This window comes from Mauremys mutica, chromosome 19 (genome assembly GCF_020497125.1).
Source record: "Mauremys mutica isolate MM-2020 ecotype Southern chromosome 19, ASM2049712v1, whole genome shotgun sequence".
NCBI lineage: Eukaryota > Metazoa > Chordata > Testudines > Geoemydidae > Mauremys > Mauremys mutica.
The window spans coordinates 27,109,061-27,132,017 of NC_059090.1; the positions used below are offsets into that span (position 1 = coordinate 27,109,061).

Below are 22,957 nucleotides of genomic sequence, written 5' to 3' on the forward strand. Positions count from 1 at the left end.
GAACCATCCCTCCACCTCTCTATGATCTCGTGGCAGGGGTGGGGTGGGGAAGGGTTACAAGAAAATAAACCCCTGATCTGACCTTCCTCCCCACTACCCTTGGTTTGGGTTCATTTTGCCAAATAGAAGCTGAAATGAGGAGATTGTTGCAAAACCAGGACCACGGCCTTCCCCATTTTGCTCTTCTCTAGTGTTAGGTCCCCTCCTGCACCACTGTTTGTGAGTGACACCAGTTCACGTGGTATCTTTGCACAGGATATCGCATTTTCCCCCAACTGCCTTCCCAAGGTACGAGTCACTTGTATTGTCTTCCCCTTGGAGATGCTGTCTCCCTGCAGGGAGAATCAGGCCCCGGTGGCTTTCAGGCGGCTGGGTTTATAGAGGTTTGAGACCCCACCACAACGTTTTGGGCATTGCCCTGTGGTTTAGGTTCAGCGTGCGGCTGGGAAGCTGATTGGGGAGGGGCAGGAAGTGGATGCAGAAGTAACATGTTGCTGGCCCCTCTCCCTCTTCTCATCCCCTCCAGCCACGTGCTGCTAATACTGACCCTGCCCTGTGTCCCCTGGTCGTGCTCCCAGTCCCCTGAGGCAGATCATGGAGATCTGATTTCCCAGAATGTCTGCAGTGAGATCTATGGACCCCATGCTGGGCAATACAGGGGGAATGAGCTCTTGCAGGCCAACCCAACACCGCCCTGAGAGGTGCCAGACTTGGAGGTGGGGTTAGAAGAGAGGAGGGCACAGCTGGAGCAGACTGCGGAGGACAGCTGAAGGCAAGAGCTTCCTGGATGCCTGATGGCCCCCTCTGGAGCAAGGGGCAGCCAGAGCAGAACCCACCCTGGGGAACTATTCGCTGCTAGCCTGTAAGCCCAGTTCAGGTGCCCAGGGAGCGGTGGCCCCACCATGCCAGTGGAACAGTTGCTCTGGGTTCACTGACTGCCCCTTTCAGAGCTGCTCTTTGAGAGGCTCTTACGACCAGAGCAGCGGGGCAGAGCGCTTGGATGTGGCCGACCAAAGGCCTTGGCCTGGCCCCTCGGGGCATCCTGGGAGAGGAACATGGTGACAGTGCCGCTGGGCTTCCTGCTTTCCCCTCGACCGGTGCACCTGGCCATGTCCCCTCCCCATCCCTGGGGGCCGTGCACACGGCTTTTCCCTCTCTGGGACGGTGGGCTGGTCTCTCCTGTGCTGGGTCCCTGCTGGAGTGGGAGAGTGACATGGGGGCCATGCTGGCACGGAGGGGGGAGCAGTGCACCTGGGAGGGACTCTGCCCTGCTGCGGGGCTGGGAGCATGGGCATGGCCGAGGGGCACAGGACGGGTTTATAGAAAATTCAAAAACCAAAGGGAGACAAGTTCTCTCTGATGGATTTTATTATGTCTGTTCCTAAATGGCCCTAAGGGCTGGTCCCTGCTCGATGCCCCAGAGGAAGGCGAAAAACCTCCAGGGTCTCTGGCCAATCTGCCCTGGAGGAAAATTCCTTCCCGACCCCAAACACGGCGATCGGTTTCACCCTGTGCATGCGAGCCAGGACCACAGTGGGGAAAGGACCCGCTGGTCGCTATGGTTACACACCCTGTCCCAGGCCCCTCCAGGATAGTGCCTGTGTCCCAGCACTAACCTGTCTCCAGGGCTTTCTTCTTTGCTTCCATCCCAGCAGCAACTTTTGAACATTGTGTCTTGAATACTGTCCATGCTGGCTCTTTCCTTCATCAAGCAAAACCAAAGCCACTGATGTCACTCAGAAGTGACAAGCAGGTTCACCACCTCCTAATAAAGATGAATCCCCTGACATCTGCCATCCCCCTCACATCCTCTTAGCTCCTGAGATGTGTGATCAGCTGGAACAAACCCTTTGACACAACATAAGTTACACTCAGCACTACAAAATTGCTATGCTCATTTCTTAGACTTACCAAATGTTGCTTACCTCTCCTCAGAGCCAATCCTGTTGCTTTATTGAATGAAGGGTCTTTCATATTTTGAGATCCAATCATCCTTTCAGGTGTTGGATCTGTTTAGCTCCATTCCTGTTCCGTTGTACTCAAATCCTGAGCATCTGTAACTCTCCTCCTGAAAAGACAAATCCATTTGGCAATTAGAGAATCCTAAATGCTCACCTCCTTGTCAGTGATGGTCTGCTGCATTGTGGGTTTGAAACTTGAAGGTGATAAGTGATTGTCTTCCCATTCTAGTCAAGGAAGGCAACTTTTTGCAGATCTTGCAGAATGCGTTTGTTAAGTAATGACTGCTTATAATCCTCAATCCCCAGGAGATCAGATCAGCTGCATTTCTTTCACCTGAAGGGAAACCAGATCCATCAATTTCTCCATTATGAGGTGAGTTCCTTACCTCTTGGTAGCAGTGATGAGTTTTGCTTGTTTCCTTTCTGTAGATCTTCTAGCAACTTCCTGAAGTTTTCACACCCTCAACGTTCAACTCAGCTGCATTTCTCTCATCTGAAAGTATGAGGATCTATTCATTTCCACTTGAATGTTAAAGAAAGGTGCTTTTTTTTTTCTTACCAATTGACATGCCTGGTTCAGCTAGTCAGATTTGCATTAATCCCTTCTAGAACACAACAGCCCTCTGGTCTCCTTGCATCTGGAGATGCAATGTGGCCTATTTATTTGGTCTGCAAGTGTTGCTTTACCACCAGATTCATTTAGAACCAGGGAAACTTAAATGCTTACCTCCATGTCTGTGATGTTCTGCTGACTTGATTCAGATTTGCGACTAGCTGAACTACTTGAAGTGGCTTTTTTTGTCTGTGGGTTATTTCAAGGGAATAAAAAAAAAAAGCATTTTGTCACTGGAGTCCTCAATGGATTGAGCAGCTGGCAAGTCCATTATGCTTTATCTTGTGTCTGCTTTTGACACTCTCCCCATGACAAGTAAGGTCTTCCACAGTTTTTCTCCCTGAAAGCAAAATCCACACTACTTCATGTACACATGGATGTTTGGAGACTGGTATTTCTTACCTCCTTGCCCGGGACAGCCACTGAGCCTCACTTCTCCCTGGTAGGAATGACCACCTGGTCTGTTCATATCTCAGAAGAGCAAAACCTGCAATCAATGTTTGATAGAATTATTTATTACTACTTATTACCAGGTATGAAGAGTCTTCAGTGGAGAAGGTTCCTTAGCATCCAAATCATTAGGCTTCTAGAGACCTTTCAGTGCTCACCTACTTGTCAGTCATGTTCCAGCACAAGGCTTTGATTCTTAGCGGTACAGCTAGCTACACTGGTTAAAACCTGAAGCTTATAAATGGCTGCTTGCCTTTTTCTGAACTAGAAGTAAAAGATGCTTTTCCCTCTGGCCAAGTATTGTTACCTGTCTGACTTCTTTTTTCTTAAATTCAGCAGCCTCTCATCCTCCCTTGAATGGTAAGACCTTCCTTTCACCTGAAAATAGAAACAGAGCCTTTAATTCGTGCCTCCATGCTGTGAGGAGGTGCCTTCCTTACCTCTTGATAGAAATGATCAGTTCCACTTAGTTCTTGACATCTGAAAAATAAGCAACAATGATCAATTAGGCACAAATAGAATCAGCTGGACAACTCCTCTCTGCAAATGGAAGAACAGGCTCAATGCTCATCTTCACACTTTGGTTAGTGCACTTGTTCTTTGAAATAACTTCCCTGTTACATCCTTGTAGGAACAAGCAATGGCCTTCTCTGGGAAGGAAAAAGGAGCAGAGATCATCATCATTGGTTAGAATTACCAACTACTTTCCTTTCATCTGAACAGGTAGCTCCCATTTTTAGTGCTTTATTCCGTACAGCAACTTCTCATGCTCTTTAGAGAGATTAAGATTACATCAGTTACCTTCCTTCCACCTGAAAGTATGTCCAGAACCATTGACTATTACAATACACCATTCCCATATTTCTTACCTCCTTAAAAGGATGGATCCGCTAATTCCTTCCTGTAAACTACAGCCATGTGTCATCCTTGCATCTCGAAATATGACTTTCTGCAAAGATCAATGTTTGACAGACCATATTTTGTCAGGCAACAAATGTAAATGAATTGTCATTGGATTCATTTTGTAACAGGGAGTATAAATGCACACCTTCTGCGTGATGAATTGCTGGATTGGTTTCTCTCTTTCTCTCCATACAATCAGCTGTATTTTTAATCTGGTAGGTATCAGTGGTTTCCTTATTCTTGATTGGAACAAGTCAATACTTCTGTAACCTCAGAAGCTTTGGTTATGTATCCTGCTTTATTCTTATGAAACTGCTTGTAGCCTTTGACAGCAAAGGCTAGATTCACTTCCTTCACCTGAAAGTACACTCAGATTGGTTAGTTTCCACTCCATTGCTAGGAGAAGGTGCATTCCTTACCTCTTGATAGGAACAGGTTCTCTTACTACTTCTGACAGACAAGCTGCAGTGATCAAATCAACAGAAATAAGAGGTTACGTTGCAGTTGGACCTGAAAGGTAAGAACCAAGCTGATGCCAGCTCTCAGCTATGGCCAGTTGTAACCTTTCCTTTTTGAATTGTACAAACACCTGCATTGTTAACCCCTAGTAGTTACAACTGGCTGCTTTGAGCATATCCTGACAAAGGCAATTGGGATTCTACCTGATGCTAAAGAAACCGTCTGGGTTCTTACCCCCATCCACTTCTGTGCTTCTCCTTTCTCTTTTCTTCTCTTCTAGCCTCTTTGCCCACTCCTCTCTTTTTTTCCTCTCTCCTCCCATTCCCCTTAGTTCCCTGGTGTTTCTCATTAACTTCTTTGGGTTTTCCCCCCCCCACACACACCCTCTCCTCCCTTATCAATACTTCATCCCTCCCTCCCTGACTTGTTTCCTTCCTCCTTACAAGAATATTTTCCTTCATCCTTCTGTGTCTCACGTTCCCTTTAGCAATGGAAGCAGGTTGGTCCCAAAGGCCCTGCTCCATCACCCTGGTCCCTGTACTCAGACCCACAGGCAGCAGCCATGTGCTCTGGGTGACAGCCTGGTGTGAAATGCTGCAGCCCCTGGGGACTGACCCAACAATCACTGCATCACAACAGAGTCCCGGGTCATCACCACCTTGTCATTTGAGCAAAGTGACCTGTCTCATGCCCTTCCCCCGCCCCCCAGGGGAGCTGTAGGGGGAAGGCTCTGGCTGGTTCTAAATTCTCAAATGAGTCAAATTACACTCCAGGTCTGGAGTCACCAGCTGGGGCTCTGTTTGTGACAGTGAATTCCAGGGTCATGAACGGCTCCTTTCCCTTACGCAGCCCTCACCTACAGGGTGACCCGATGTCCCAATTTTATAGGGATAATCCTGATATTTGGGTCTTTTTCTTATATAGGCTCCTATTTACCACCCCCTCCTCCCCATGTCCGATTCTTCACACTTGCTGTCTGGTCACCCTACTCACCTGTCTCCACCTCTCTGTCTAGGTCACCACGCCTACGGTGGAATGTTCCACTTCCATCACAATGGGCCAGTTCTGAGCAGTGCTGAGTTCCTGCATCTCCCTCTGAAACCAGTGGGAGCTGCAGGTCAGGGTGACCAGATGCCCTGATTTTTATAGGGAAAGTCCTGATTGTTGGGTCTTTTTCTTATATAGGCTCCTATTACCCCCACACACCCTGTCCTGATTTTTCTCACTTGCTGTCTGGTCACCCTAGCTGCAGGTGCCCAGCCTCTCTCAGGACTAACCCTGTTGGCTGCATTTCATGGTAGCTGGCCCTGCAGCCCTCAGTCAAACTGCCTAAAAGACAACAGACTCATTCGGTGCTTGGCCAGGTTTGTTGTTGACAAAGCACTTGTACCAGCCCCCCCTATACACTCTGCATGGACACTAGGACATGTACGCCCATGAGAATGCACCAGCTCAGTCAGCAGCGGGACTTTCCACTGCCCCCTTGGCCAGATGTACCTTCTGTGACCCCTCTTTTATACCCTGGTACAAACAAGTTGTGTATTGCCCCTCTCACGTGCTTAGTTACCACCCTACACCCTGGACCTGTTGGTTCGAACCCTAGGAGGGGTCAGTGTGTCCCTGTACCATCTTCGGGAAGTGTATTTATTCTATAACGCTGTAGTGAGATATTCTCGTACTACCCTTCTGGACTGTGTTTAGTGACTAGCTAGTGCCTAGTATTTATTAGGAGTGTCTCTGTTTTAGCAACACCTGCCCCATCCTTACCAAGTTCATGTACTGGACAGTTACGTTGTAAGCAGGGCCTGACTCTGGCTGATGTTTGGTTCAGGCCTCATCTAGTACCAGGCTCTGTGTTTCAGGCTCTTTCTGCTACAACCCCCATATCCAAACCACCCCAGGTTTGGCCTTGGTTTTTCCAGCAGATGAGTTTGTAAAACCAAGACCTGAACCATCTCCCCTTCTGTTCTGCTGTAGTGTTAGGGCCTCTGCAGCCTTGTTTGTGAGTGACCCGACCCACCTCTGTAACTTGAGTTGCCTTGAACTCCCTGATCTGTTGTTCACCCTGACCCCCAGGGCAGGAGCAACTCCCACGTGCAGACACTCTTGTCCTCCACTCAGCATCAAGCCCTAACCCTGCTGGCCTGCAGCTTTCAGAAGGTTGGGCTTAGAGTTTGCCAGTGAGCAAAGAGTCAGTGCTGCAAACTAATTCCACCACAACAGTTTGTACTTCACTGGGTGGTTTGGGTTCAGTCTGTGACGGTGTAAGGACAATGTCTGTGAGAAGTAGAGACGTGTCCACAGGAAGTGGAGTTGAAATAGTTCTTTAGCCATGTTGTAGAGGGGAGGTTAATGAGAGCTAGAACTGAAGGGAAGGGAGAGGGAAAGACAGATCTCTCAATGGTCTCAGATTATCTCCCTCAGAAACATAATTCCATAAAACATAAGCAGGAAAGAAGACAGAAGTTAGCAGAACACCACTTCTGCTAGTTCAGGATGTGCCCCAGTGTTCCTTATGACCGATTTATGGAAATATTGGACACTGAGGTTGATGCATGGGGCATATTTATATCGTTACCAAAATCCTTCATGCAGAAAAGCAATGAGTCACTGGAAGACCTGATGCCTGTTGCGCGAACAAACTCCAGAAAGGAAGAGGGAAGACTGGATAAAGGAAGGGGTGGATAAAAGGAGGAAAAAATAAAAATAACTCAATTTAAACTCATAAAGAAAAGAATAAAACACATTCAGAACGGTAACAGATTCTGATTCTAGCACTTGTGACAGGTGTCAGCCTGTAATGGTTGAACTGCAGCCAGCAGCTCTTAGCATCTTAGTTCTTCTCCCGTTCTCAGAGGCAGTTCAGGGAGACTAGAAAGGTGCAGAGGCTGAGCTCTGACATGGTGCTCAGTGGACTCGCCCTCTAAGTCTCTTATTAACTGGTGCTTACAACACTGGGCAGGTAGCAAATTGCTGGCATTGACCAGTGATGGTCCCTTAGGTTCCAGTTCCTGTCCCAGACAGGTTCCTTGCTGGGGGTAGGTTCCTGTGTCAGTTGTTTGCTTTCTTCAGAGATGTGAAACCCTCTTCCAAATACTGAGCAGCTGTGACCTAAGCCCCTTTCACTCATCAGCTCCTTTTCCTCCAGTTCCATTGTTTGTGCCATTCCATGTCTATGGGGTTTGGGTTTTCCAGGGTCCTGAATCTCCACTCCCTGGTGAGATCTGACCCTTCCGAATCCCTGACCTTGGCTAGGTGCTGATTAAACATGAGGTTTGTAATGTCTGGAGAGGAAAGGGTGAACAGGCTTCCTTGGGAGGGAGGGAAAGTACCAGACCCTCTCCGAAGGCGGTGTGAATGGAGGGGGGGGGTGAGCTGTCCATTTTAGAAGCAGAAATTGAAATCTGAGCATCACAGGGAAGGACACTATTGCCAACACTTGGTTTAAAAAAAATCATGAATCCACCTCCCCAAAATCATGAGATTTGTCTTCATGTTTTTGACACTTTGGGGGGGGGTCACATTTTCAAGCTTTCCTCTGCAACCATGAGGGCTAGAAACCATTTTTTGTAAACAAAAGAAGAGATTTGCATGTAATCTCCTGACTCTAGGGGCTGGGCCTCTCACTTCATCCTGTTTGAGCTCCTTCCCATTCATGGGGAGGACCAGCACTAGCTCCTGTGGGCTGCACCCTGTCCCAGCTGGCTGCAGGATGAACTCAAACAATGGTTTCAGTCAGTGTCACTTGCAGCCTGTGTTGTACGTACCTGCAAGGCTGTCATCTGTCCTTTGCACCTTAAAAGAAAAGCAGTGGCCCCCTCAATCTCTCTGCCACTGCCTTCCCTGGGCGTTAGTTCAAATGCCTGTAGTTACTGATTCACACGTTGTGATTCCCTCCGGGATACTTTACCTTTGTTCATTGTTGGTTTCCTCACACTAAAATGGATCATTCAAATGGAAACACTCTCTGCGTTTTGAAAAAGTGACACAGTCCACTGTGTCGGATGCAGAGCAGGAACTCAAGTGGCTCAGAGAGCCTGGGTATGTGCTAGAAACTTGCAGACAAAATATTGTTTCTGTAACAATCTCCCTCACACTCTCCCCTCTCCCTCTGTGTGTTACTGGGGCATTGCAGGTACCTTCTGCAGTAGGGACAGGGGATGTTAATGTATCCCTCTGTCATCAGCCCTTTGAACTCTCCCCCCTCAGAGAGCTGCACAGATACTACTTCAAACTGAATTCTCCAGGGGCTAATAGCCAAAGGGGTTTTGGAGAAATAGCCTGGTTTTAAACTGGCTCAGGGCCTTCTTCCAGCCCATGGGCAGGACCCCGGATCCACAGAGGGCCCCAGCCCCGAGGGAGGGGTTGGAAGGACAGGGGGCGTGTCCAGACCTGGTGAACAGTGAACCCCTCCACGCTCTGTTCACTCTCAGCCACTAGCATCCAACGTGAGGCCCAGCTGAATCCACGAATGCTAGGCCCAGCTAGTCATGAATAGACTTAGGGCAGCACCCGCATATCCCTCAGTCCCAGCCTTGCACCCCAGAGCTGTGCATCGTGTACGGCTCAGGACCCTCCACCCCTCAATGGTGTCAACTCATTAAAAGTCCATCATTCTACCAAGGGGTGATGAACATGCCCCAGCCTTTAACGGGGATAGAGATCCCCCAAACACACCAGCCAAAAGCAAATTGGCTTAGAAAAACAATGAAACGAGCTTATTAACCAGAGAGATTTTAAGTGAGAGAGGCAAAAAAGTCAGCACTGGTTAGAAAAGAAAAGATCGTGGTTGTATCCTAACTCCTAAACGTTACCAAGGTGAATAAGATTTGAAAGCACAAAGGTCTCTCTCTCCCCCCAAAACTTTCCGCAGGCCGTACTGACTGGGAGGCTTTCCAGCCAAGACCCTTCCCCCCCACCCCACCTCCCCACACACTTCAGTGATGGTTCTTTGTCTTTCTCACACTCCTACCACCATGTGTTGAGATGGGGAGGCCAGGATGTGGGGAAGCCATTGCCTCTCATTTTATACCCTCCTCCTTTCTGTGAGGATGACCTGCACCCCAGCAAGGGGAGGAGACAATCAGCCTGTGGTTTATGGGAGATTTGAAGCATCTTCCAGGTGAACTGTAAATCTTTTGTTCACACTGTCTTTGTACATGAGGGATGATCTGCAAATCTTTTGTTTACAGTCCCTGCTGCTGGCAAATGGTTGCTTCAATAGCTCATCGTTTTCTAACACCCGTGGTCAGCCCTTTGTTGACACTGGGAGCTAGTCTGTGGGCGTTCCCCTGAATTACAACATGTTTCAGTAACAAACATGTAGCACAAGTTGTACAATGCCGTAGCCAATACCGACGCACACATTGTAACAGGACAATTATGCTCAGCACATTATGAGTTTTCAACTGATCTCTCACAAGGCACACTTTGTACAAAATATATCAGAACCCTATAAAAGTGGTGAACATGGGGTATAGGGTCTCACCCACAGGCAATGGTGCATGGTACCTTATAAGTGTAGCAATTACACCTATTAACGTCCTCTGAAAGGAGCAGGGCTTTTTGCTGCCCCAAGCGACGGGGGATGGGAAGCCGCAATCACAATCGGTGGCACTTGGGCAGCTCAGCTGCGCCGCTTTCTTCTCTGGCGGCAATTTGGCAGCAGGTCCCTCCCTCTGAGAGGGACCGAGGGACTCGCTGCCGAAGAGCCCGACGTGCCGCCCCTTCCCCTTGGCCGCCCCAAGCACCTGCTTGCTGAGCTGGGGCCTGAAGCCGGCCCTGAAAGGAGGCGAGCAGGTCTCCTTGGCCAACCTGTCTGTGGTGGGAAATATAGCGAAGGCAGGAAATTGCACAGCCTGGAACTAACCTGGTCAGAGGGGAGAGGGCTGCAGTCTCCGCCCAAGAGGTGACACTGGGGAGCTGGCAGCCTGGGAACAGGTGCCCTTGCTGGCCACTGAAGTCTAGGTGCAGTTGCCCAAACTGTGACTGTGCAGATGTTGTTGGTTGTTCTCAGGAGTAAAGTAACCCCAGGCTGAGCCCCGCTCTCTGCGCACTCCCCCAGCAGGGCTGTGTCTTGCTAATTCTTCTCATTGGGGATTTCTACAGGCTGATACTGTCTTCTGCAGCTTGGTTTCCTGTTGCCTTTCACAGCATCCTGTGCCCATTTCCAGTTTCTCTCGGCAGGGGTCTGAACACTGTGAAAAGTTGAACCCAAATCACGGGGCAGAGCAAAAACTTTTGCTGCTCAACTTCTGAAGCTTCCTTTCTTCTCGGTGGGATCCTGCATGAACCCAGCCTTCCCAAACCTTCATGGGATCAGGCCATCCCTGCGCAGGGCCTGATTCTCTCCCCCCACGTTACGAGTAACCCCCATGCAACTTGTGTCCCAGGGCGTGTGGGTAAAGATGGCACAATACAGACTGCTCACAGGTACAGTTGGGGGGAGGGGTGTTAATGCTAAAGAAGCGTAAAATGATGCACAGCCCTAGTTTAGGTTTTCGAAAGTCTCATCGGTTTAGTGTCCGTTTTGTAAACTCAGCGTTGGCTGGGCTCTTCCTCCCATTTTATCTGCCCACCCAAAGCTCATGGGGGCCGGTGCTGGATGTGCTGGTTCTGGGTTTGGCCTCTCTGTCCCCAGTGCTGACGTGCTGCCTGCGCTCTCCAGAAGGAGCTGGCCGCAGCAGTATGAAATCTGCAGTTATGATCACAGATCCCCTGAAGTGAGCTGCCTGCCGCCGCGTCCAGGCAATAAGTTACAGGTGCCAGACAAAGCTGGTCCCCCTCAGACAGACTAAGTTTTGCATATTCGCTGACTGACCCCTAAAGGAAAGCGTTTGCTCTGTTGAACAAGAACAGCGCCGCACCCCCATGGGTAGATGAGCAGTGCCCCGGAATGCAAGGGGTCAAACTTGGGAAGGGAGGAAATAACTGATTCCAGTCTCAAGTGATCAGCAGCCTCAGGCTAAGCCAGGACCCTTGTTACCCCATGGCCTGATGCATCTAAACGCTGTGACAGGGTCCCTGGATGCTGCAGTGCTCAGGGGTAGCAGGTTGGAAATCCCTCAGCTGCTTCAGTTATGTTTTCCTGAATTCAGGATGAAGGGGGGAATGGGGTGATGCTTTTTTAGTGGAAACGTAAAGGCTGGAGCTCAGTTCTGCAGCAAGGCGAGGGCAGGGCCTGGAGTCTGTGACTATAGAAGCAGGGGATACACAGGGACCTGGTCATAGCCGTGGTAACCTTGGAGAATTTTTTTGTCTGGGTGCCAGAGGGGTTGAGATTAATGGGAGCAGGATCTGGCCCAATATTTGTACAGAGCACAAGTTAATACAATCCTTGTGCCATGGGACCTGGCATCTGTGAAGCCACTTAGAATCATCGAATATAAGGGTTGGAAGAGACCTAAGGAGGTGTCTAGTCCCACCCCCTGCTCAAAGCAGGGCCAACCCCAACTAAATCATCCCAGCCAGGGCTTTGTCAAGCTGTGTCTTACAAAAGTCTAATTATGGGGATTCCCCCACTTCCCTAGGTAACCCATTTCAGTACTTCACCACCCTCCTTGTGAAACAGTGTTTCCTAATATCCAACCTAGACCTCCCCCATCGCAACTTGAGACCATTGCTTCTTGTTCTGTGATCTGCCACCACTGAGAACAGCCGAGTGCCATCCTCAAACACTGAACTAACAGAAATCTTTCTGGTTAGGATGCAGAAAGAATGGGATGGTGAATAATACAAAAAAAATGATAATGCTCCTATATACATCCATGCTGCAGCCTCATCTGGAATATCAGTTTCAGTCTGGCTCACCTGCTCTCAAAAAGAATATTGTGGGGTTCAGAGAACAGCAATGAGGGAGATCAAGGTCATTGAAAAACTCTACTAAGAAAAGAAATGGAGAAGACTGGGATCATTTACCTTAGAAAGGTGAATGAACAGGAGAGGACATGTAAAATACTAACCGGTCTAGAGAAGGTAGATTGGAAAGTTCTGTTCTCTCTGTCATGCAACATGAGAACAAGGGGAGATTCAACTCAATTAGAAGGTGGGAAATTCAAACTGATAAAAGAAAACACTCTAACCTAATGTGTGATTAAACTGTGGAACTCACTGCCACAAGGAATCGGTGTGAGTAAGAGCACAGAAAGATTCAAAAAAGGACTGTGTATTCTTGTTGTCCCTAAATAGGGACATCAAGAATAGCCAGAGTTATCAGAATTGTATTAAAACACTTTGGAAGTGCATAGCCTTAGCCTCGGGTGTAAGACAATCTAACTAATTGAGCAGCATGTGTAAAACAATTAACAAAACCAGTTATAAAAACATGGTCCTTTATAGAGGCTTCAATCCTGCAAACGCTTAAGCATGTGGTTAACTGTGTGCTGGTTGACTTCAGCAAGGGGGCCATCTGAACTCACGGAACAGCAATTCCCAGCAGATGTTTCCATTTCCTCTTTGACTGACAAGCAGCTGAACCAATTATAGGGAAGAGTTTTGGGCCCTTGTTCTGAGCATCTTCACTTCAAGGGTTCCATGAGCCTCTAAAGTGATTGCTAGGTAGCACAAAGGGGAATCTTTAGGTAACAAATGTTCATCTCATATTTTCCTATGGCTCAGATGCCACTGAGACTACCTAAGCCATCAGCGATCACCGGGTTCTGCTGCCTCAAAGAGGGGTGTCAGAGAAGAGTTTCTTTATTCTGAACACCTGTGAACTTCCATTCAGATCAAGGTTTATTTGCAGGTGCAGAATCTGGCAGGCAGGATGCTCAACACGGTGTTGGGGGGAATGCCTGGGTACCAGGTGTCTGAGAGCTCCATCTCCAGGTGTACGCTGTAACAGCTGATCCTCATATTGTTCGACTGACAGCAGCTGTGGGGAAAAATCAGACTCAGTAAGTTAGAACCTAAAGAATACTCCTGCAGTACGTGCATCACACTTGTCCAAGTGCTGCACTAGCTCCGTGCATGCCAGCCAGCCAGAAATAAACAGGGCACGTTGGACAGACACAGCGATAGGAAATGATCATTGATGCTGTGAAAGGGAGACCTGAGAGGTAAAGGCCTTCAGGAACCTAAACTCTGTGCTTCTAATTCTGAGATGCCCGGATTTAATGTTCGACACAAACTAGAACGGACAGGCCAAGAAAACAGTCCCAGCGGGCTCTGAAACAGCTTCTCAGTTTCAACGCACTGGCACGGGGAAGTTGCCCAGAAAGAAAAGGCAGAAGGACCTCGTGTGTAACTCAAGCTCTGTGGCTGACTCTGCACAGTGACTGCATTGCAGACATTTCACTCACCCCTCTTTTCTGAGATCACGCACTCTGTAATAATAATCACAGCCAAGATTATAACAAGGGCCCCGAGAACCATCCGGATGACGAAAACAACGTGGGAGGCATTTCTCCTTTTATCTGAAATCAAGAAAAACCTGTCAGTGTGGGATGCAGGGATCGAGAGGGACATATTTGCCTCTAAAGGAGGGACAGAGACTGATGGATAAATAAAGGGGTGGCAGGGACAGTTTAAAGATGAAAAACTGTTTCTCCCCTTCCTTAATTTCCTATCCCCTTCTGTGTCACAGGCAGTTTCCTTGGCCTCCCCTTTTCCCAGCAGGTTCCTCTTCCTATGCCAGCTGCTGGGACCTGTGGGGTCGTCGGCCTGGGTTCAGCCCTCTGCCTAGGGGAACCTTCCCATGAGGCCAGCCAGCCCGCTGACTCTGCCGCAGGAGTAGGGAATCCCTAGCTGAGCAAGACACTAGAGACCTGGACAGAATCCTTACCCAGAGCAAGAATAACAGGGGGATTCCAAATCTACAAATTACCTAAAGCTCCTTGCCAGTGGTCGCCATTACAAAATCAGCATTTACCCCAGTCAGCACGCAGCAGTGCTGAGATGCCGCACTACTTCCCAATGCTTGGAACTGGCACCAGATTGCAGCACTAACTAGAACCTTCACCTCCTCCACAAAAAAGTAATTCTGTTGACAACTGCTGAACATCTGTATTTACACAAGCATCAGGTTCAGCTGTGGGTGTCAGTTAAATGCATTTAAAAACCTACTCTAAATGCTCCACTGCACACACACTTCCCCCTCTTGGGAGAGGATGAGAGAGAGAATGGACCATACCTGGCAGGTGTTAGTCACATGGCTTGATGCGTGGCTGGAAGCTGCTCAAGCCCAGATTTTTTTAAAGGTATTTACACATTGCAGTGCTGAGTGGAGCAAAGTCTACGTGACTTAGCAGCCCACATTTTATTTTCAAAAGTGATTTAGTGCCCCACTGACTGCCAATGAGAGAGGCTCCTAAGTCACTTAGGCCTGCCAGTGCTGAGTGGAGCAATGGTTAAATACCTTTGCAAATCTGGGCCTCAGATACTATGCTGATAAGGGCAGTAAAAGAACCTAGCGTATATACTCGTTCATAAGCCGAATTTTTTTAGTAAAAAGGGAAGCACCAGAGAAGGGGGTCGGCTTACGAACAGGTATAGAGAGGGAGAGGTGGGACACAGCCCCTCCCCCCAAAAGAGGGAGCAAGGAGAGGCAGCAGAGCCAGAAGGGCAGAGGCGGGGCCAGAGTCTCTCCACTTCTGGCCACGCTGCTCTCCCCCCAGCCTCTGAAGCAGCTGCAGCTCCGGGGCTGGCAGGCTGCAGTCATTCTGCTTGGCCTCACCCCCCAGAGCAGGCTGCGGCCGTGCCCCGCCCAGCCCCCTGGAGCACGCTGCGGCCATGCCACCCGGCCCAGCCGCTGGAACATGCTGCGGCCGCACCGCCCGGTCTGGCCCACCGGAGCAGGCTGCAGCCGCGCTGCCCAGCCTGCCGGAGCAGCTTCAGCCAGGTCAGAGACATCCTCCCCAGATAAGGTGGGAAGGGATGGGATGGGGAGAGCGTTGGGGTCCTGGGTTAGGGGTGGGTCATGTGGGTGGTGGTCACAGGGGTTACTCCTCTAGCTTCCCCCCCCCCCTCAAAAAAAAATTTCCTTACGAGTTGCTGTCCCGGCCCATCAGGGTAAGCAGCTGGCGCTCTGGGACACTCTGTTTACTTAGGTTACCTCCGTGCCTGTGGATGCTCGAGGTAAACAAACCATCTCGGACCACCAGTGGCTCATCCTGATGGCCTGGGAGCCAAAGTTTGCTGACCCCTGAATTATAGGGTCGGCTTATGAACGGGTTATAATTTTTTTTCCATTTTTACTTATCCATCTTGGGGGAGGGGGTCACCTTATAAGCCAGTTCATTTATGATTGAGTATATATGATATGTAGAAAGGAGGAACAGATTCTCAGGTGCACCAAGTGTTGCTCCAGATGCCTTTTATGCCCTGCCCAGGAGTGCCGGGGCTATGGATTGCCAAGCCTGGCACAGACTAAGCACTGCTCTCAGCACGGCTTTCCCTGCTCCTGCTCCATTGCTCTGTAGGAAGCTGATAGTATCTGGATCTCATAGTAGGAAGCACGTATGAGGCTGCTGACACTTACTGATGGTCACCTGGGTTCCAGCTCCTGACACAGAGAGGTTCCTTGCTGTGATCCCCACCTCACACACGTAGGTTCCTGTATTAGATGAATTCACATTCTTCAAAGTGAGAGAGGCAAACCCATTGGCCAAATGCAGCGTTGTGATCACCTCGCTCTCCTTCACCAGCTCTTGCTTTAGTTCCTCGGTCCCATAGTTATACCATCGCACATACATGGTGCTGTGGTTATTGACTGTCTTGAATGTACAATTCATGGTAAGTTCTGAGCCTTCTAAATCACTGACACTGGTTGGAGTTTGATTCACCATCAGGTCTGTAATTTCTGCAGAAAGAAAAACACAGATGATGGCACCTTCATTGAGAAATTGTTCCATGTGCCAGCAGACAAGGGCAGATGTACAAAATGAATCTCTCCAGCCCTGCTGTTTAGTTTCCCCTGCTTGTTAAGAGTTTAATCTGATGTTCTTTCGTTTGGCCCCATATAGAGCTCTTTCGTGCATGTCAAGTCTTTTCTGCTGTGTTTAGTGAGCAGGTAACCCCAGAAGCTTCAGTCTAGACAAACCCCCTCCAACAATGTGACTTCTTACCCGAACCTTGTGTACGCCTGACGCCTGCCAAATTCCTCACATTCAAAACCTTCTTGAGACCTATTTCCCTCCACCAGCCCAATGCAGGGCAAGAGAGAGGGTGGCCAATTCTCCTTCATTACAGAAAAATGGGATTCACTGAAGGACGTGGAATGGGCAGTTCTGAGACATGATGCACTTCTGCTGGCAATGGCAGAGGAGTGAGGATCAGGTGCAACCGTTATTCTGGGCAGGGCTGTGCTTACAGCATAGCGAGAGAGTGTCAGCAAGTCTTTAGCACTGGTTTTACTGCTGGAAACTTCAGCACCTCCAGGGCCAGGCGGCAGCTGAGCAGGGGTTTGAGGATCTTCATGGCCCCCAGATGTTGGATTGAAGGGCGTAAAGCCCTGTGTGGTCTCACCCAGTCTGGCCATTCTTATGTCCCATGACCCCCAGCTCAGGGAGTCAAGTCTCAGGGCAGATGGGTTCCCCACTCTGTGGCAGTGCCAGGTCTCTAGGGGCTCTTGCTGTCTGCTAGGCTCCCTGTCCGAGCCAGGGCTCCCGGCGCTTCCAGTGTCCCTGCCATGGAGCTGAAAGCCTGGTAGTTCCAGGACCAGCTTCCAGGGGTGCAGCTCTGGGGTAGCTCTGCCATGCAGACTGCCCTGGGCTGGAGATCCCAGGGCTCCTAGAGGCCTGGGTCAGTGACTCCCCAGGCTACTCTGCTCCTGAGCAGGCAGCTGGTAACTGGCGTCTGGGACTCTGGAAGCCCTCGGGTCCCTGGCCCTGGTGCAGTCCTTGTCCGTCTGGGTTTGGAATGAAGCCAGTTCTGAAATAACGAAACGTCTCACAAACTGAAACCACCAGCTCTAGTGTACAGGGCCTAGTGCAGTGGGCCCAACATGTTGGTTGAGGCCTCTGAGCACTATTGCAAAGCAAAACTTAATAATAACCTATTACTGAGCAAACAACTTCATCGTGACTCTGCTCAACCCGTTGTGGGTTTGGGTTGGACTATTCGGGGGCTAAACTAGAGGGATGCCCACGTCTTGTTGATTCGGTGGGTCAAGCACATTGCATGCACCAGGGACTCTTTGCATCCCTCTGTCCCCACAAGGTCCTTGGGTGCCACCTCCCATCCCCCTCCATTTCAGGGACTCCCTAACCCCCACCCTTGTGCCAGGAGCTCTGTGTGTGTCCCATTTCTTCCCCCCCATGCTACAGTCCCCAATTCTGCCCCAAGCCAGGAGCTCTCTGTGCCCTAATTCTCTCCCTTTCCACCCTTCCAGGGCCCCCATTCTCCCTGCATGCTCAGGGCTTTGGCTGTACCCTCATTCCAGCATTGTCCCCAGATCAGGTCCCCCATCCTCCCCATGCCAGGGGCTCCGTGAGCCTTCCCCTCCTCCCTTCCCCACTGTTATTAGTTCTCCTCTTTCTGCCTGGGACAGCCAGAGTGTCAGCATGTTACACTCTACTGGGGGAAGGAGCAGAGATGAGAGAGGAATGTTTTTCTACTGGAAAGTGTTAATTGGTGCTACAAACTGGTTCTTTGAGTTAGACAGTTGCAGAGCTGGCTTTGCTCCAAGCTGTTACTCTGCTAAACAGGGAGCAGGCACTGCATGTGTCCCCCACTTTTCCCCTTTGGGTTTTCTGATTCCCCCAATATCAACAGAGTTCTGCCCAGTGATGCCTTCAATACTCCCAGAAATTTTGGAAGTGATGGGCTGTGGTGTTCCAAATTATTGTCACAGACAAAGAGAAACGCCATCACGTTGAGTGCACTGTAGCTGTGTCAGTTCCCGGATATTAGAGAGACAAGGTGGGTGAGGTAATATCTATTATTGGACCAACTTCTGTTGGTGAGAGGGATGAGCTTTCGAGCTCCATAGAGCTCATCCTCAGGTCTGTGAGACGTACTCCCAGCACCACAACACAATACAATGCTTAAACTACCACACAGATTTCCACCACAAATTCAACATTAAATTCACCCATTAAACTCTCTGGGGAACACTCCCACACTAGCATCAACTTCCTGGACACCACCCTCCGCTTCGACAATGGAACCCTACAGACAACCCTAGACAAGAAACCCACAGATCACCACACCTCATGTCATAAACCCAGTAACCATGCCAAACAACTAAGATATCTGTAATCATAGACTTTAAGGTCAGAAGAGACCATTATGATCATCTAGTCTGACCTCCTGCACAACACAGGCTACAGAATCTCACCCACTCACTCCTGTAACAAACCTGTGTCTGAGCCATTGAAGTCCTCAAATCGTGGTTTAAAGACTTTAAGGTGCAGAGAATCCTCCAGCAAGTGACCCTTGCCCCATGCTGCAGAGGAAGGCGAAAAAACCCCCAGGGACTCTGCCAATCTGCCCTGGAGGAAAATTCCTTCCCGACCCCAAATATGGTGATCAGTTAAACCCTGAGCTTGTGGGCAAGACTCACCAGCCAGCACCCAGGCATTCAGATAGCTCAGAATACGCTCCTAGGAGGCAGTCTGGGATACACACCTTAACACACTCAAAACTGCCTGCACCAAACAAGGACATTCTACTAGAGAAGTAGATTGCATCATGGAGTGGCCTGTCCAAATACCCTGAGAGAACATGCTTGAATTCAGAAATAAAACCTCCTCTGACTGCACATCAATTGCTACCTACCACACTACACTGGAACCCCTACGGGGTATCATCAAACAGCTATGACCCATACTCCATGGGGACCACATCCTGAAACACGTCTTTCCTGATCCCCCACTTCTGACCTTCAAACAACCCCCCAGCCTCTCCAAGGGCATCATCAGAAGCAAGCTGCCCACAGACCAGGACACACCAACTCAAAGCAGCACCAGATCCTGCCAGAACAACAGATGCAAAATCTGCAGACATAGATCCACTGCTACAATGATCAACACTCCCCACAACTCACCTTTCAAGATCCACGGATCCTACACAAGCCTATCACAACCTGTGGGGTACCTCACCCAGCGCACTAAATGCCCCAATAACAACGATGTGGGTGAAACCAGACAATCGCTGTGCTCTTGAATGAACTCACACAGGGAAATGATAAAAGACAAAACCACCCTGTCTCCTGTGGGGAACACGTCTCACAGGTCAGGTACAGAGTGGTCCTCATCCTCAAAGGAAGCCTGCACAACGCTTTCAAAAGACGAGCCTGGGAGCTTAAATTCGTAACTCTGCTAGACTCTAAAAATCATGGACTGAACAGAGACACTGGATTTATGGCTTATTACAACAATCTGTAACCCCCTAACCCCCTTTTTTTGTCCTATGACTGCAGAAGTGTTAACGGGCCACCCTGCCTTGAATGGTCCCTTGAAATAGGTGTTAACTACTTATGCTAAACCGGCTGTTGTACCTTGTATTTACCGGTGACACTCTGAGTAAGGGCACATCTGTACTTAAAATACTGCATCAGCCCAGCTGCACCACTGTCCACACAGGAGGTTCGGTCGGTGTAACGAAGTAGGTCGCTCGGAGGTGTGGATTGTTCACACCTGGGAGCAACGTAGTTATGGCGACATAGGTCTGTAGTGTAGATGAGATCTAAGTTTCCAAGAGCTGAAGAAGAGCCCTGTGTAAGCTGGAAAGCTTGTCTCTCTTTCTCTCTTACCAACAGAAGTTGGTCCAGTGGAAGATATTCCCTCACCCACCTTGTCTCTGAAGTTGCGTGAAAGGGCTCACAGGCTTAGCCAGTTAGAAACCACCCCTCACACCCCATCTCAAAACAGTTGTTGAATATCTGGGGCTTGACCCTGCATTCCTTATGCAGCCAACCCCCCCACAGAAATCAGTGCAATGCAGGATCAGGACCATTGTGCGTACCACAGAATGTGCCCCAGTTTTGCCCACAGCTCTGCCCTTTACACTTTGTGCTGCTCCACCTCCCCCAGCACCACCTGCCCCAGCTCCCTGGAACCAGGCCAGTGTCCTGAGCTCCCCCGAAGGAGTTTGTAGAACAGAGAAGGAAATGCTGGTATTTACCATCAATGGTCACTTGGGTTCCAGTCCCAGGATATGTCCCATCTTTGCTCCCAACCCCACATACGTAGGTTCCAGAATCAGTGATGTCGGCTTTCTTCACAGTGAGGGAAAGAGACCTCTTTTCTGGATCTGCTGAGAATATGATTCGATCTGTTACATTGTTCACCTTGGCTGTTACATTGTTTCTGGTTTTATTCCATTCAATAAACCACTTAATTGAATTATTGCTTGTGTTGAATGTACACTCGATGGTGAACTCTGACCCTTCCTTTGCACGGATAGAAGGGGGTGTCTGATTCACCACAATGACAGCAGCAGTATTTTCTGCAGCTCCTGAAACACAAAGTTCAGTGTCACTTTATGAAATTCTTGCAACAGGAGGAAGAATTAAATCAAACAAAATTGTTTGCAAATGATCCACTGCAGAATGTTTCCATTTCTCTACAAGGAAGCCAAGTGCACGAGCAGGAACTCCCTGCTGCAGGTCACGGCATGAAGTTCAGAGCGGTGAGTGGGGAGGGCTCAGACTGGGCAGTTTGCACAGGCCCTGCTGGCACTGTTAGCCGGCCTGCCCCACTGGCTCCAGCCTGCCTCTCCCTAATTTCTGCAGAAAGAAAAACACAGATGATGGCACCTTCATTGAGAAATTGTTCCATGTGCCAGCAGACAAGGGCAGATGTACAAAATGAATCTCTCCAGCCCTGCTGTTTAGTTTCCCCTGCTTGTTAAGAGTTTAATCTGATGTTCTTTCGTTTGGCCCCATATAGAGCTCTTTCGTGCATGTCAAGTCTTTTCTGCTGTGTTTAGTGAGCAGGTAACCCCAGAAGCTTCAGTCTAGACAAACCCCCTCCAACAATGTGACTTCTTACCCGAACCTTGTGTATGCCTGACGCCTGCCAAATTCCTCACATTCAAAACCTTCTTGAGACCTATTTCCCTCCACCAGCCCAATGCAGGGCAAGAGAGAGGGTGGCCAATTCTCCTTCATTACAGAAAAATGGGATTCACTGAAGGACGTGGAATGGGCAGTTCTGAGACATGATGCACTTCTGCTGGCAATGGCAGAGGAGTGAGGATCAGGTGCAACCGTTATTCTGGGCAGGGCTGTGCTTACAGCATAGCGAGAGAGTGTCAGCAAGTCTTTAGCACTGGTTTTACTGCTGGAAACTTCAGCACCTCCAGGGCCAGGCGGCAGCTGAGCAGGGGTTTGAGGATCTTCATGGCCCCCAGATGTTGGATTGAAGGGCCTAAAGCCCTGTGTGGTCTCACCCAGTCTGGCCATTCTTATGTCCCATGACCCCCAGCTCAGGGAGTCAAGTCTCAGGGCAGATGGGTTCCCCACTCTGTGGCAGTGCCAGGTCTCTAGGGGCTCTTGCTGTCTGCTAGGCTCCCTGTCCGAGCCAGGGCTCCCGGCGCTTCATTCCGGGCTCCAGGGGCCTCTCCCTAAGTGCCAGCCAGAGAGCACTGGGTGGCTCCTAGGGGTCTAGAGAGAAGCCCAGATGCAGGGAATTGGGCCTGCAGGCCCCACAGTGGAATGTCTGCTCCAGGGAGGCAAATCTCAACAGCAATGGGCCAACCAAAGACTTGTGGGGGGTCAAAGAAGGGCGACAGAGATGGGAGGCACAAGACAAAAGGAAGGTGGCAGGACGAGAAAGCAGGGGAGAGGGATAGAAAATTGTAGGGGCCTAAGGAAAGGGGAAGTAAAATAGACAAAAAGGGAAATTGATGTGAGGAAAACACGAGATGGAAGGAAAAGACAATGATCATCGTTGTTGTTATTTATACTTATTCCCACTGCACCTCGAGTCCTCAGCCACTAGTCCAGCCCCATGTGTCAGGCCCGGTACGTACTGTCAGAGCCAGTCCCTGCCCTGAGGAGCTCACTGGCTCAGGGTGGGAGAAGACCAAGAGATGCTGTAGAGAGGGAGTTTCCTTATTCCCTAGGCACAGGGTCCCCACCAGTCTCTTCCCAGTAGGGGGGGCTGAGATGGGCCAGACAGAAAATTGGGGGGCTGAGCCCCCCATTGCCACAAGGCTCCACCCCTCTTTGTAGCCCTTCTCCATGGCCAAGTCAGAGGCCGGGATCGGGCAGTGGAGGTGTTGGCTGCTGACAGGGGCTGTTCTCAGGTACCCCAGTCCTCTGCCCAGGTTTATTTCTCTGCTGCTGCTGGAGCTGGGGGCCTCCCAGCAGCCTCTGCTCTCTCCACTCTGCCTTCAGAGCTGAGCAGCTGGAGAGTGGCAGCTGCTGCAACAGGGCTAAGACAAATTTTGGGGTGGTTAGAGCCCCTGGAAGCGCTGCCCCCGCCTGTGCACTAGACCCCACTGCCTGCCCCCAATATTATTATTATTTTTTATTAAGCAGTGCTGCTAACCAGCACAACACTCTACAGAACAAAGAGCAGGACGATGTATTTCTGTCTTATTCCATGAGTGCAGGGGATGAAATACTTTCTATTCCATCAGTATAGGCAGGATGTAAACTAGAAATGTTACAGGTAAACTTTTTTTA

General features: G+C 49.7%; 1 protein-coding gene and 1 long non-coding RNA gene across 5 annotated transcripts; both read right to left on the reverse strand.

Moving 5' to 3' along the window:
- Nucleotides 1-1,350: 1,350 nt before the first annotated feature.
- LOC123352881 lies at nt 1,351-5,412 on the reverse strand. 4 transcript variants are annotated; one of them, XR_006574310.1, is made up of 9 exons: nt 4,830-5,117; nt 4,347-4,437; nt 4,073-4,284; nt 3,332-3,973; nt 2,977-3,061; nt 2,689-2,763; nt 2,348-2,454; nt 1,926-2,068; nt 1,351-1,702 (listed from the first exon to the last, which is right to left on the reverse strand). It is a non-coding gene; the product is annotated as an uncharacterized LOC123352881 (long non-coding RNA). The 4 variants fall into 4 exon arrangements; XR_006574309.1 differs by having other exon boundaries at nt 3,332-3,504; nt 3,894-3,973; nt 4,073-4,437; nt 4,830-5,110; XR_006574308.1 differs by lacking the exon at nt 4,830-5,117 and adding an exon at nt 5,380-5,412 and having other exon boundaries at nt 4,073-4,437.
- A 7,574-nt stretch (nt 5,413-12,986) lies between these two features.
- LOC123353258 (cell surface A33 antigen-like) lies at nt 12,987-21,669 on the reverse strand. The gene is made up of 5 exons (XM_044994229.1): nt 21,607-21,669; nt 20,449-20,716; nt 15,863-16,183; nt 13,686-13,799; nt 12,987-13,258 (listed from the first exon to the last, which is right to left on the reverse strand). The coding sequence occupies exons 1-5, from the start codon at nt 21,667-21,669 to the stop codon at nt 13,236-13,238; spliced, it is 789 nt and encodes a 262-aa protein (XP_044850164.1). The 3' UTR covers nt 12,987-13,235.
- Nucleotides 21,670-22,957: the final 1,288 nt, after the last annotated feature.

Coding starts and splice junctions, on each gene's coding strand:
- LOC123353258 (XM_044994229.1), bottom strand. CDS start 21,669: ATGAAGATCCTCAAACCCCTGCTCAGCTGCCGCCTGGCCCTGGAGGTG. Junction 20,717..21,606: donor AGGTGCTGAAGTTTCCAGCA/GTAAAACCAGTG, acceptor ATCCGTGCAAAG/GAAGGGTCAGAGTTCACCAT. Junction 13,800..15,862: donor TGGAACCCAGGTGACCATCA/GTAAGTGTCAGC, acceptor TCTTGATTTCAG/ATAAAAGGAGAAATGCCTCC.